The following is a 15,135-nucleotide window of genomic DNA, read 5'->3' as shown; positions in this document are numbered from 1 at the left end:
ATGCAGAAGCACATATGCAAACCCAGATTTGTACACAACAAATCACACAGAACAAACACACATGATCACATCCAGTAAGCACTGATGTAAACATACAAACAGAACTCAGCACACTTCACAGTCCTTCACCCAAAACTCAAAACACACACACACACACATTTTGATGAGGAGCACCAATGGGGAGAAGCAGTTTATTTATCCAAGCCATCCCCAAAGCCCCCCTAGCGACCACTTCTACACCCCACTATGCCTTAATCAGGCTAATTAATTTAGGTGAGCTTTTCAACTAAATGACAATATCCACACTGATTTGTCAATTTGCATAGCTAATTAAGTCATTAGCTAAAAACGTGCTGATTGCCAACAAGCCTTGCATTTACCATCTGTTCCTGTGAGGAGGCCTGTCAACCTACCTCTGGCCAATTCTGCCCCCCACCCCCCCAAAAAATCCCTCTGACGATAACAGCTGGTGGCTAGTCTGAGACTGGGGAGCACTAATTGTGAGCTAATTAATACTGTCTACTCGTCTACTCGTGTTGTTAAGAGTTAGCCTCTGTGCTAGCTACTGTAAGCAGCGAGGCTTTGAATTGGCCGACGTAGCGACGGACGCCCCCTGTTCCTTTTTATTCACCGAGCAGTGTGATTAGCATTAGCATTTTTCCAGAGATTAACAGCGAGGAGCTTGGAGGACATATTTCCTCCTCAGGTCTCCCAGACAACAAGTGGGAACTTAAAGGCGACGTGATGGGATTGTGATGATGACAAAGGGGCTGGAGACTGTAAAAAAAGGTTTCAACTAGGAATAGATGGCTTAAAAAAGTTGGACCGACACAGAGAGGCCATCGTTCACCGGCCCTCCATCTTTTCTCTATCAGATGAAATGTACTGTTTATTTAGGAACTTAAAAATCATTTTTGACTTCCCTATGATGTTCATAACTCTCTGCTCCAAACACATCTGTTCCTAATGAAGCTGTTTTAATATGAATACATATTAAAACAGCTGGTCACTGTGGCAAAAATACGCTGTTTACTAACACAGGAGTAAAAACTGCAGTGGTTGTTCACTGGTGGACTGATACACAAAGGAGAACTGTGGCCTGAATATTAGTACACTTGAAGATCAGGCTGTTTTTAAAGTGAAATCTGTTACTACATAAATATAATTACTAAAACCCCAAGTCCAGCGATTTTCAGACACTATAAAACACTGACCACACTCTCAAACTACACAAACACTGGTGTGTTTTAGGTCACGTTTGCCTCCATCTTCCCACTTTGAAGCAGAAACTTCAACGTCTCATTCTCAAATTACACACAGAAAAAAGTCTTCACTCAACTGTCTACGGCGTACTTTTCACTACACTTCTTTTATTATATAACTTTAGTTATTAGTTGCAGATTCAGAAACATAACCAGTTATATAATCATAAAAGAAATTATGTATTTTTACGCATTAAGTCACAAAGCAACATGTAAAGTTGTTAAAATTAGCTTAATTAACATTAAGGTGATATAGAAATGCTTTAATAATTAGAAACCCTATAATATAATATGTATTCATCACAAATAAATTACTATGTATTACTTTTTTTTGCAGTGCTATAACATAAATTGTTCAGCAGGATTGTAACTGCACGACTTTTCCCTGCACTGGGGTATTTTTACATTGTGACACTACCGCTTTGACTTAAATAAACAATAAGAGCACTTCTTCTCCACTGCTGCTTTGTGTACACAGAGGATGGACAGTTAATTAAGGGTTTAGTCCACAGCGTGTCGTGTGCTCGCCTCCTGCAAATACACTGACGGACACTGAAATGAGAAGTAAATGTAAAAGACGCTGAATTCAGGCCACTAGAGGTCAGTGTTGCTTATTCTATGAACGCCACCCCAACACACACCCTCCCCACCTTTCCTCCCCCACACCTCTTCTCCTCCAGCCTCTGGTACCCCCCCCCCCCCCTTCCCCATGTGAAGGTCCACTCCTTATTGTCATTGGACTCACGTAGGCTTGTGCTCAGCCACAAACGAACAACTTCTCAGACAAAGACAGCAGGCGCGCAACATATGTAACCAGCATGTTACCAGCCACGCTGCCAGTCTTTAAGAGGCGTGTGAATGCACGGCATGAGTGGTACATCTGGTGTGTGTGTGGGAAGGTGGTAGTAGTGGGGAGGGGGGGGGGCAGCAATGGAGTAGTATATGTGTGTGCATGTGAAGGAGGAAGGGGCTGCGGGTGGAGGCTGTATACAGATATCTGTGATAATGAGAGCTGGCACTGAGCCAAACTGCCTTCTAGAGCAAAAACAATTGCACACGCTGTGTATATATGTGTGTGTGTGTGTGTGTGTGTGTGTGATGTATATTAACGTACGTGAAGAAGGTAAGAGAAGTGAGCGAGGGCAACAAACCTCAGAAGATAATACAACCATCCGAGGGACAGACCAGAGGGACAGTACAGTATGTATGTGTAGGTGGGAGAAAGAGTATGTTCCGTATTTAGACACTGTTAAACTGACACGAATGTCTGCACTGGAAAATTAAGCTTTCTTGCATTAAGTTCCAAGCAGATGAACAAGCCCCTACCTCAGTGGAAGGAACAAGCTCATTTAGTATTAAAGTGATTCAGCCAAACGAGACCATCAAGTTTCTACAATCTTTCCAATGCTGCTTTACTCAAGTCTCTTATATGATTGTTCTAACGCTGAGGAGCAAGTAACGATGTTTGAGAAGCAACAACCGAGGAGAAAGTTTTTATACTGAAACTACACTAATAACAGAAACAATTTAAGACTCCCAAGTTTTTCTTAGTTTTCAAATTCACCGTCTCACTAAAAGTTGCAGAACCTGAAGCTTTGTTTACTTTTACTAATCCAGCAAGTAACCGGCCTGTTAAATGAATAAATGTGTTGCTGCCGTTAGAAATAATTTGCTCATGTGCATCTAGCAAGAAGTGAAAGGCATTTATCCTCAAAAATACAGAATGTAGGTTTAATAAATGTGCAGATTTTAGTGCAGAATAATCTTTTCCCTGCACTTGGTTATACATTAAAATGGCTTTCTCCAATCATAAAGAGTTTTTGTTGCTGAAACCTAACCACATGCAGGAATCAGGAAAGGAACATGTGTATCCGACGTCATGCACCACCTCCCTGCCTCCAGTCCCTGAATGCAGACCTTATTAAGGTAGAAAAGACATTTCCAGGCAACATAATCATGACAGATACTATGTTTTCTTTCATGCACATTAGTAGTATAGAAACATATTTTTCTAGGAGACAGGGTTGCTATACCGCTGCCGCCTTACATTTCCCATTAAGCAGAATTAGGCCTCTGCACAAGACGAACACACTTCTAGCTGTACTAGAATGACCTGTGCTAAAAACACCAGAGTGGATTGGATGCAATAGTGTAAATATAATACAGTGTGTGTATAATGAGCGGTGTATGAAATAAAACTAGACTCTCTGCAGACAACACACTCACAACAGCACTGAATCCTCCAGGGGAGTGCCAGTCATGTGGTGTAATACTCAGCTGTTTAAGAGGCTGTTTAACCTCTAACTGTGTCAAGTGGCCTGTTATGGAGACATGTAGCAAAATCAGGCATTCATACCCTGGAACACAGCGTGCACAGTCATAAGGCTGGATGTTTCAAAACCTGTCCTTATATAGGGTACGTTTTCAGAGAAATGAGACTATTAAGATCAATCAGCTGAATTAAACTATTAGCTAATAACATTTCATTTAACTGGTTAAATGCGACACATAAGTGAAATTTATAGTTGTTATATGCACAAAACATACAACCTACAAATCATGTTTCACAAATATTCTGTAGAATACACAATATCTGGGATACACTTGGCTGCAATGTTGAGTTTGAATACAAAAATATTGACTTTCAGTCTTTAAAATGTTGATGCTACTTACTGTAATACAGTTAAGACTCGGTTCCTTTTAATATTGAGCAGCTGCATGTGCACTTAATCGGCCCTGACAGCAATATCATCAGGCTGATGTTGTTGGCCAAAACTGACTTATCAAAGCAGGTACAGCAGATAATTGTCTGGAGCATTCACAGCGAGCGAGTGGGCGTTCCCTTTCAGTCGATCGCCTCAGCACAGCACCAGAAAGTATAGGAGATATTTACCACGCTTTCTGATGTTGGTTCTGATGTTGTGTTGCACTTCTCTCCTTCAGGATACTGAGGGAGAGATACATAACACACCGTTTCTAATCATGCCACTGGCTCTACTTCGATGCGCTGTAAACAAAACACTGTGATTTCCGCGCTATACTTTTTGTGTCACGTCGCACTTCCTGCATGAACTATGCGGGGATCGCCCCTACCAAAACCAAATGGACTATTTCCCCAAGTGAGAACACACGTCACACGGACAAAGACCTGTTGTGTTCTACATGTATGAAAGAGAAACTCCAGACACGTCCAGACATTATTCTACAGACACTGTCTGGAGTTCATATGTTAAAAATGACCACAGATGAACACATTAGTGGAATATGCAGATAAAAAAATCCACCATGTAAATATGTTTTTGATCCTTTTTAAATTCAAGGTTGAAGTGTTATTTATAATAAATGAATTTCAGATAACTAGTATAGTAGTATAGAGTATATGTACAACTACAAAATCATGACTAATTAGTGAGTTAGAGATGGAAACTACAAATAGTTTGAGCTTTTTCAGCACTGTGAACGCTGTACTTACTTTATCTCTGAGATTTCACACGAGCGAGCTGTTTTCTATTCATGTAGTCGTAGACATGCAGAGCTGCTGAGCACACTCTGACCTCTGGATAGTTCTGAGTTCAGTGCCTTGCTCAAGGACAAGTGTGGTGGAAAGAGGGCAGAGAAACCTCTATGATGCTTGGTTGAGAAACTTGCCTTTTAAAACACATAAGTACTGCAGCAAAAAAATAACTTTTATCCACGCTCCTTCTAATATTAGTTGTTCGTAAACTATTTCAGCTTTGATGATTTTTAATGTCATTTGTGTCACTCTTTAAGATTATTTAATGTAATATCTCTTTGTCCCCTTGGGTTTCTTTGTCTCACTGCACAGGTTTGGGGTTTGTTTTTTTATTCTAATTCACTGACATAAAATCAACCTAATAGCTAATACCACTGGGAATGTCTCATGCCTGAGTGTAACACTGTAAACATGCATGCACAGATAGAAACAAAAAGTAAAAAAGGAGGCAAACCGAGTGGAGCTGATGCTTACAGGTACCTGACTGGAGAGGCTGAAGTTGGTGGCAGGGCTGCGTTTCTTGCTAGTGGTGGTGCCCACGCTGCTGTTGGCGCTGCTGGCTGAGTTCTTCCGTTTCCTCCTCTTCGTGGTTGTCTGTCGGGCAGGCTCAGCTTTGGCGCGACCAGCAAAGAGAAACAGAGGCAATGCCAAGAACATAATGCATACTGACGGAGACAAGGTGTAGGGTTGTGTCCGGTGGGAAGTGTGTATGTGTGTGTGAGGTCATATAGTATTGCATATGTAGAGAAACAAAGGCATGCATGCATGTAAATATGCTTACGCTTACAAATAATATTAAATTCCTGCATACATGCATGCTAAGAAAGAACACACACATAAAAAGACAAATTACACAGACAAGAGCAACTAGTGTACAATGAGCCATGCTTTGTTTTCTTCAGAGGTGAAACCGCACGAGCGTTAACATCTCCCAAGACATGCACTAGTAAGAAAGATCCTGTTTCATTTGCATAAATGTTCAACAATGGACCATGATGCTCAGTGTAATGTAAATTTGTTAATGATTTCGGCGCTGCACCAACTGCTATGTTCCACAATAACATGAGCCAGATTAAAACTGCTCTGCAGAGGCAGAAAGCACACTTCCACGTGTCTGTCTTACTGAATATGCTTTTAAAGTATGTCCATTCTTGTACATTTGTTGCATTTCTATAGATTTGATTGGCTGAGCACTGCCCTGTTGTTGCTTTAACTTTTCTTTTTTACCCACAACTTGAGAAATACAGCCTCTAGTTATCACTCATTACAGGTTTTAGTACTATTTTCAAACATGCAGTTGAGCGTCCATGATAAACTTACACACAAAAATGTATTTCATGGCATTGCAGGGAGCACTACAATGCTTCTTTTGTATAAGACCACAGACAATGAACGTTGTAAGAGAGAAGATACCTTTTTTGTGATTTGTGGGAAATATTTCCGTTTTGAAGTTCTGTGGGTGTCCAGCTGAAACCGGAGCCAAAATCAGTTTTATTTTACTCAGATGGTTAAATATTTTCTTAACTAATTTAAGACACAATGACACCAGAGATGATGACACAGAAGAGGGAGAGAAATAAGATACACAATTCCTAAAGGTGCAGTTTAACCATACGTGAAATCATTATTATTGAAACGATATAAACTAATGACACAGGTTAAATAGAGATCTTGGTGTTTCTAGCATTTAAAAAACAATTTACGTGGTGCATTATTTATGAATACATGCTTTTGAAAATTCTGCCAACATTTGTTAGAAAACATTTTTCCTTTAAATCTCAAGAGAGACAAGAAAACACTGCTGTGATCTTCAAACAGATGTCTGAAAATGAAATACATTTTCGAGGTTCTTACTAATCACATCCAGGGAGATGCTTTCATATTCAGTTACAACAACCAGCGATTCATGATATAAACAAAACTGAAACTATAAATCAGAGGCAAAACAATAATGGGAATTTTTATCAGTATCTTTTCTCTTTTGATTCCTGACTTTGACAGACGCATGAGAAAAAAAAGTGGGCCTATTGTCAGAGACAATAATTTCTGTTATCCGCCTGGTTTCCTTCGATGCTTAACCGGTGACGCACTAAAATCACTTCCATTTCCACCAAAAGGACTTATCAGAGCATAAATGCGCCTGTGGCTTCCTTCCTGGCTAAATCCCAACCAGTTTCCAAGCTGAAGAAGAATTGCAGGAAAGGGGGAATAACACGCCACCAATGACGAAAACTGCAATTGTAGCTAAACTGCAAATATCAAGTAAACCTCAAGTCAAAATATAGAAATATGACATGAAACGACCCTGAAAAACACTTTTTTAAGGCAAAGCACACAGAGGGGGGCCAGACTAAAGGATGAATTAGACTTAGTATTCTTGATATTTAAAAAGTCCATTAGCTACTTTTTTATTTAAAACACTCCGACATACGCAACATCAAACGAAATAACCCAATAAAGCTGCATATTAAACTGTATTCACATTAAGCTGTTTATCATATATCACACTAAGTGCTATATGTGATATAAAACTGCATCACCCATAGAGGATTTCATATGAAGCTGTGACCTCCTTCCATGAGCACAATTATCCATCAATACAGGAGTCTATTTTTCTCGCTCAGAGTTCATATTCATAAAATGCTTTCCATGTTTTTTCTCTCTGTTTTTTCTTTTCTTTGAAGAACGTCGTCGACACCAGGGAGCTGCTGGCCGGGGAGTTGGATCTACTAGTTTGATTACACCCGGCACTCTTAATTAAAGTTACACAGGTCTGAGTCAAAGGCTTTTTGACTGGTGTTGGTTTTTAAAGACATCTTGTCACGCCTCGCTAAGCATTGCTGTAATTTGCAGCCACTCCGATGTGTCCAAAAAACTCGGTTTACTCTCTCTCTCTCTCTCCAGCTTAAGACCGAATAGCCAATTTAAGCCTGGTACTTTTCAGAAACCGCCCTTAAAACATCAATCACAGACAGCTGAGAGGCCCGTTAGGATTGGCGAGGTTGAGATTCAGGAGGCAACCCTGAATTCTGATTAATTTCACATACCTGACAGGCAAAACATATTTAAGGGATTAAGACATATAATAGCAAATTTGGAAACATAAATGATGCAATAAAAACACAGTCTGAGAAAAAATATTCCTATTCCTACAAAGTGAGTGATGGCACAGAATTAAAAGCTGGAAAGGAGGCAACTCAACGTTTCAGCAGAGGAAACTGGATTTATAACTTTTTAATACATCTGACAGCCAAAGAGAAGCTGATGCTGTTTGAGACATCAACTCTTATTTATATTTTATTTACTCCTGTCTCTGGCTTTTTTAGAAAAGCAGGTTTATCTTTTTATATTTATCCATGTTCTAGTTTAGCAGGAGTTTCAGGTTTTAGTGATAAACATTAAACATTATCCAGATCTGCTTATTTGAACATGCAGCAGTGTGGTTAATAGTTACCTGGTGGAGCTACCATTCTCTGCCATTTTTGGAATAGGCATGTCTTGAGACAGTCTCGGGGGCTGAGGTTGTAGGTCTTGTGCCTTGACATGAGCTCCTGCATGGGCTCCAGGATAACACACAACTGCAGACACAACGGGACAAACCACACATGCAATTAAAGCAGATTTATTTCACATTTGATGAGCAAACAGTGTCCTCTTCCCTGCAGCATCATCTTATCAAGGTAAAGCAAAACAACATCCATAAAAACTCGGAGTTTGTTGCTCAATTAATCACCTGCAGACTGACTTTGAGTGATTAATTGTGCAGTAAATCTACTTTTTATAGACACTATTAATAAAGTACCATTAAAAATAGGTTTATTGCCAAGAGCTTCAGGAAGTAGAACAAGAGAGAGATGTGCAGGATGATACATGTTAATATGAGCAACGTTTGATGAGCCGTTTCCAACTCACAACAAAATGTAAATGACACACGAGCTCATGCAAACATACTTTGAAACATACATTATTTTCTCTTTGCACAAAATGAACACAGTCTGCACTTTCTCATTCCCACACTGTGCTCCAAGAATATTCTCCGGTTAAAAGACTTTAAGTCCAATATTCAGTCTGGAGAAAACTGTAAATCTCTGGTGATCTGCAGTGAGATGAAGCAGAGGTCAGACTGTCATCTTTAATACATCAGGCTTAGCTTACCCAGACAACATCTGGATAACATTATAAGCTGGTCAGCCTTCTTCAACAGCAGTAACTATCCAAATGCTTGTCAGTGTAGTCAGAGGATAGTGATTACACAGTCGGAGACATGTCCTCATTGGTGGACCAATAACTCAAAGCAGCCTACTGGAACTCATGTTTCTATTATGAAAGGAATTTGACTGTGAGGATCTTTCCGAGCAACACGACAAACATGCTGTAGCTAACCCAAAACCTATGCTGTCAAAAACTGTACACTAGGGATTTTACTCCTGGTTGGATTCAACTTGGGACCCTTGTGTACACAGTTCCTCTCTTTCTCCCCCCTCTTTGTGCTATATCTACTACCTGGACACTGCTGTTAATGCTATATCACTGGTAAGAACTGGTTAAAGTTAAACAGGTGAGTGTCTACAGCCTTTGTTATGCACATGCTCGCTTGTCAAAAGCTGATGTGAATACCACAAAGAAATCTTCATGCCCCAGAGGAGAATTAGGTTTCTTTAATCGCCTAGCATGAATACAGAAACTAGGTGTCCCGTTAACATGACAATCAAATCTATTCGAGAAAACCGACTTTAAACCAATTTTGATAGTTAGTAGGAGAAGAGAGGTAAACAAGTGTCCTGTGTCCAAGACAGATGTTTTGTTTAGTGCCCATCCACTCTCAGGTTTTTTAGTATAACGAGGTCACGCTGCAGCTACAATGATTAGTCGAATTCAAAAGTTAAATAATTCTCTATTATTACTCTTAGTCATTTTGCTAAAGGCGAGGATGCTTTTTTCCTACACATCGCACATATTAAAGCAAAAACAAATATCTTTAGATTTTGAGGTTCAGCTTAAAGAAAGAACTTTAGCTTGATTTTTGGGATATTGTGTGACAGCATTTTATTGAAGACAATAAACTGCAAATTCAAACTAATAATCTACACATTAATAAAGTTAAAGCCCCTCATTCCCTCTTTGCTCCTACAAAGAATGAACTATGATATCAACAGTACAGCTTCCAGATGTCTTTACTTGAATGTAAACTTGTCCTTAGTGGGATACTGATAAAACAATTGATGCCTTTGTTTTAGCTAAACACTCTACACACATGAAAACTTGTTGAAGTGATTATAACAGAAAGAACACATTAGAAACAGGTGCAGTAAATGTAATCACATGCAATACTGAGGTCTTGGCCAATGTAACAGCGTAGTTATATTACAGCCAAGCAGTCGTGGTGGTTGCTGTGAGTGTCACTGGAGAGAAAGTAGGTGTTGGTTTTGTAACTTGCTCAAGGGCACTTTGACAGTTGTTACTGAGAGAAAGGAGACTGTTAATCATTCACCGCATGCTCAAATGATCTCATCTGACCTTCAGCATCCCTCCACCTCTATATTTCTGATGTCAATTCTAATCAACATGCTCATCCTGTCTTCAGCCGTACTGTACAGCGACTCGGAGTAAAAAAGAAAAATAATGTAAAGGACACTGTATATGATGTGGTGTATCTGTTATCGACTACTTCAGTGTGTGTTAAACACATCTGAAAGCTTTTATACAAATCGACTGATATAGCATTACGGATATTCAAACCACGGATGTTTAGTAGTCAGGGGTTTCAAACTAGTTATTCTAACAACCGTAGACTCAGCTGCTTTTGCAAAATTACCCCACATAAACATAGTAATGTCTGCTGCTATTCCCTCTGTTAGGACGGCAGTGTTTTGATGCCATGCAGCTCGAGGTAAAGTGAACATCCCTGTGGCAGACTAATCCCGTGTTCTCCTCTGATAGTTCCCTCCTGACACAGTAATATTCCTCCCCAGCTCAGTCAACAAGCCCTGGCTCTCAGCCTGAAAACAAGGACTATTTTCAGGCTGAATAGTAGGAAGCCGGCAGCTCAAATACATGGAAAGGCTTAAATGCTCCAAATGAAACAAAAAAACTGTGAAAGTGTGTGTGTGTTTGTGAGAGTGAGAGAAAGGCCGGTTGTAACCCCTTAGCCAGGAAACTGTCAGCCTCTTTTGGAGGGATTGATAAACACTGGGAAAGGCCTTTTCTAGAGTCACATTATTGCCAGTTTAATGTGAGGAAAGGGTGTATTTTACCTTGACACCCTACGATAACAGCAGGGGAAAATATCATTTGCAAATTCTGTGACATATTGAATAACAGTAACTACACAGCAGTGTGTCCCAAACAGGGGACTGGGAACTCGAGAGAGGTCATATAATGATTACTGGGTAGAAAATACAAAAATGTAAAATTCTGATGATGACAAATGATGTGTGATGTCAGACTTTTCTGTGACATATTGTATGATACTACTGAGGGGAAATAGCATTGTTAATTGAACTGTGAGACTTAGCTTAAGTAGCTAAAGTACAAAATGTTGCTTTACAAGAACATGGAACATCTCAATTCTTCATTCATCTTATTCCACAAACATACAAAATGCAAATTTAATAAACTAAATTTCATTCCTATGCAGCTAAATATGTTTTCATTCTTACTGAAATAAAGGGAGACCTCAGAACAAGGTTAAATCTCGTGCAGAGATTAATATTTTCTGTAGCATTCAAAATAAAACCACATTGTGTTCTGAGAAGGTTTGCCAATTCCTGATTTACTTGACAAATGCAAAAACTGCAAAAGCAAAGTTGTGACTGTTTATATGCAAACAACTTAACCTTTTCCATAAAATGCATGTTGTCAGCACATAGGAAACAAGGCACAATGCCTGTTTCATTGTTCTGTTCTCTGAGCACTGACCATCTAATATAAAGACTCAACACAAGCTAAATCTTTAGTGTGTAATTACAGATACTTGAATTACGTGTTTTCTCTTTCAGCTGCATTACAGTTGCTTTCTGTATAGAAAATCATTGTTATAGGAAAACAAAAACAGCCACCCTGCTCCCTCTCTCTCTCTCTTTCCCCCTCTCAGTGCCTTTCTTCACTCAGTTATTATAAGCAGTGGAGGTGCCATTCCCCGATTCGCGCGCCATTTCACAATTATGAGTCTCAACAGGGAGCGTTCATTAATGTTATGCTAATTTTCTGTATCCAATTAATTCTTCTCTCTCCCTGTCTCTCTCCCGCTCGCTCTTGTTCTCCCATTTGGAAATCGTAGCTGTCAGTCAACTGTGGCGTTGAAAAACACAAACAAAACCCTGTGAAATAATCACTAATGTATTCCGCCAGCTTATACTTGCTATTTCCGTAAATTATATTGCTGCGGTCAGGTAGAAAAACATGTATATGCAGAGAGTAAAGAAGAAATAAGTGCTTATTTTTTGTTTTGATGCCATACACTTTTGAAATTATACACTCAGGTTTCAAACGCCCAAGAGTCATAAAACGTGTTCAGCACATAAATAACAGTATAAGCTTTCCTTTCCAGTAAGACAGAAAAAAATAGTTTACAAAACAGCGAATATTAGCCAGAATATAAGTCAAACTTAAATATTTAAACACAGAATACACCCATACATATAAACCATGATATGCACCATATTAACTTTGAGCAAAATTAATATTTTCTATAATCAAAACAACTTAATGTTGAGCAACGTGAATTATTATGTTTAAAATGGACATGAACTGTTCCTCCTTGTGCATTAAGTGTGAGGAGATGAGAACAAAAACAAAGGAAGAATGACAGTCTTAGACACTGTCAGACAGACAGAAGCGCACACACAGAGTTCTTACCCTGAGGTAGTTGAGGGTGAAGTTGGTCAAACCCATGCGAGTGATGTTTTTGGACAGTTGTTCCAGCACCTGAGGGTCTTGTGCCTAAAGTCAGCAGCAGAGAAATGAAAATTAAGAAAAAGACATATACATACATTCAATATATAACATGTTAGTTTTGTTATGTTTGCATTAAACTGACTATGACTAAACTAATTATCTACAGGCAATTAGGCTAATTAACATTCATCGCATGTGCACAATTGACACATTCACATCCTCAAGTCATGAATGCAACTACTTAACATTGTTATTGCAGTTGTTGTTTAACTGAATGGAAGTATTTCTGGCCATCATTTCACACTGCAGGCTAATTAATCAATATTACTTCATTATCTCATTCAAATTTCCAGACATTTTCATTTCATTTTGTTGGGATTTGATGATGTTGTTGAGTGCATGTACAGTACATAGGCTAAAGGCTGCAGGAGGAAATAATTTTACATGTTAAATTAGTCAAAACCAGCCAAAAATCTGCAGATGTAATCCGTCCTTCCATTTTATGCACTGTGCCTTTTGTTTATATGAAGCATAAATAGCTCCGGGGAGATGTGGTCAGGTTGACAATTATTCACACACACTATTAAGATCTGACCATCTTCTTAGATGGAAATGCTTAGAAACTTTGTTTATACAGTATGCGTAGGAGTAAAAAAGACAAATTCTAAGTAAGAACAGAGCAGAAAAGAGGCAAGATAGCAATTATAGAATTGCATCTGACTGAAAAAAAATCTCATGAAGACGCACGATTATTCACTAAGCTTGTTTGCTGCTCCAAGAATAAGCAGTCAAATCATAAAAAGCTGTAGGTATTGACAGAGCAAAACATAGCCCAGACTGAGGAGAAGCAGTGAGCACACTTGCATTCACCACCTCATGAAAAATGCATAATTCTATCTCCAGTCACATCTCTGTGTGGAGAAAGTCAAGAGGGAAGCGAGGGAGTCCTTCTGTACCGTCAGCAGACCAACATGAGTGACAACAGAATAGAACTGTGCATAACTATCACAATCTCAGTTACTTTACTCATCAGGCAGAATTAGACTTACCATACTGTACAGGAATGTGTCTTGGTAGCACTGGTGCAGTGACATATCAACAATTTGTTGTAACAGAGTAAACACTAGCCCATATGGCGCAACAACAACATAGAGACTCAGTTCAAGAGGCCAAAGTCAGACAAACAACAGCTGCAGAACTGTAGAGACACATTCAGAATTCAAGAATACATGGCACTGATCCAAATGAGAAGTTTAAACAGTGGAGGCAGCGTCAGTGGGCATCTACAGCACATGTATCAAACATAATGGTGAGAAGTAAGGATGCTGCTCAGCGGCGAAGGAATAAATACATCCACTTAAGTACTGCGGCTTTATACCATTTCAGGTAGCAATTGTCAGACACCTTATACTTCTACTCTAGTGCTATAGAAAGGGAACTATAGCACCTTGTTCTGCACTTCATTACAAACAGTTCATAGTGTTTACTTATGCATATAAATCTCTTTATGGTCTGTTTATATTTTACAGGGAATTAACTTAGTATATCTTTTGAGATATTCTATTACTTATTCTCCTCTTTTCTGAGGTAAATATTTTCTTTTTATTGCACTGTATTTACTCTTCAGACAAAGATTTTACATTAAACAATTGTAACAGTAACTAGAACATACTGCAAACTGTTAGTTAATAATGTGATATACATTATTAGCACAGATATATCTTAGGAGATTTGTGCGTGATTCTGCATCCTAGTAACAACAGAATAGATCAACTGAGCTTTGCTTCAAGCTATTATATTATAACAATATAGACAAAGCACCAGCTACAATTAGAGATAATACTTTTTGATTTTAGTTAAATTTTGACTATGATTTAGCTTTTGGGAGTTTCACTTGCACTGGGAGAGTTTCTACACTGTTGTACTGCAGATAGCATTTGAGTAAAATCTCAGTTCCCTGATGTTAACAACAGGTTTCCTGAAGATAAATGTGTAGTACATGGCTGCCATCTTGGAGCAACAAGCCAACAAGCCCCAAACATTTATCTTCTTAGGATTTAATTTCTCTGTCAGGGGGGCAATGACTCCCAAAGCCACCGCCAACATGGTTTATACTAAAATGTAGTTTTATAGAAAACATTTAATTAACATCACCAACTTTGATATATATGAGTTCCTGAAGTCAGCATCTAGTGGACGTTTGAGGAACAGCAGATCTTTGGCTTAGCTGTGATGGTTTTGCACATTTCATAGAACTAACTTGACCTTTGAAATTACTTTTATTTATTACCTGTGAATCTTAATTAGCACAGCATCACTAAACTGGACATGAATAATACATAAGGAAGAAGTGTTAGAAAATGTGACACAGCTGTTATTTGAGTCCCTGCCATTATTTGAAAACCTTTATTTGAGAAATTGAGCTATTTAATTTCATAAGTGCCTTTAGAAACTCTCCTGCAG

The 15,135-nt window shown here is 38.8% G+C and overlaps 1 protein-coding gene across 4 annotated transcripts in view; it reads right to left on the bottom strand.

The window, feature by feature from the left end:
• The window catches only part of ldb2a (LIM domain binding 2a), a 78,320-nt gene that overhangs the window by 3,521 nt on the left and 59,664 nt on the right, over window positions 1-15,135 (bottom strand). Inside the window, exons 5-8 of one of the 4 annotated variants that reach the window (XM_026357152.1) lie at window positions 12,634-12,717; window positions 8,231-8,354; window positions 6,190-6,243; window positions 5,251-5,399 (exon numbers count right to left, since the gene is read on the bottom strand). In XM_026357152.1, the coding sequence (XP_026212937.1) occupies window positions 5,251-5,399; window positions 6,190-6,243; window positions 8,231-8,354; window positions 12,634-12,717 (411 nt within the window). The remainder of the gene's footprint in view (window positions 1-5,250; window positions 5,400-6,189; window positions 6,244-8,230; window positions 8,355-12,633; window positions 12,718-15,135) is intronic. The other 3 variants (XM_026357153.1, XM_026357154.1, XM_026357155.1) reach the window with 3 other exon arrangements.

Source organism: Anabas testudineus, chromosome 10, assembly GCF_900324465.2.
Source record: "Anabas testudineus chromosome 10, fAnaTes1.2, whole genome shotgun sequence".
NCBI classification, from domain to species: Eukaryota; Metazoa; Chordata; class Actinopteri; order Anabantiformes; family Anabantidae; genus Anabas; species Anabas testudineus.
Note: the sequence above shows the minus strand (reverse complement) of the source record. Positions and strands in the feature narration are given on the sequence as shown.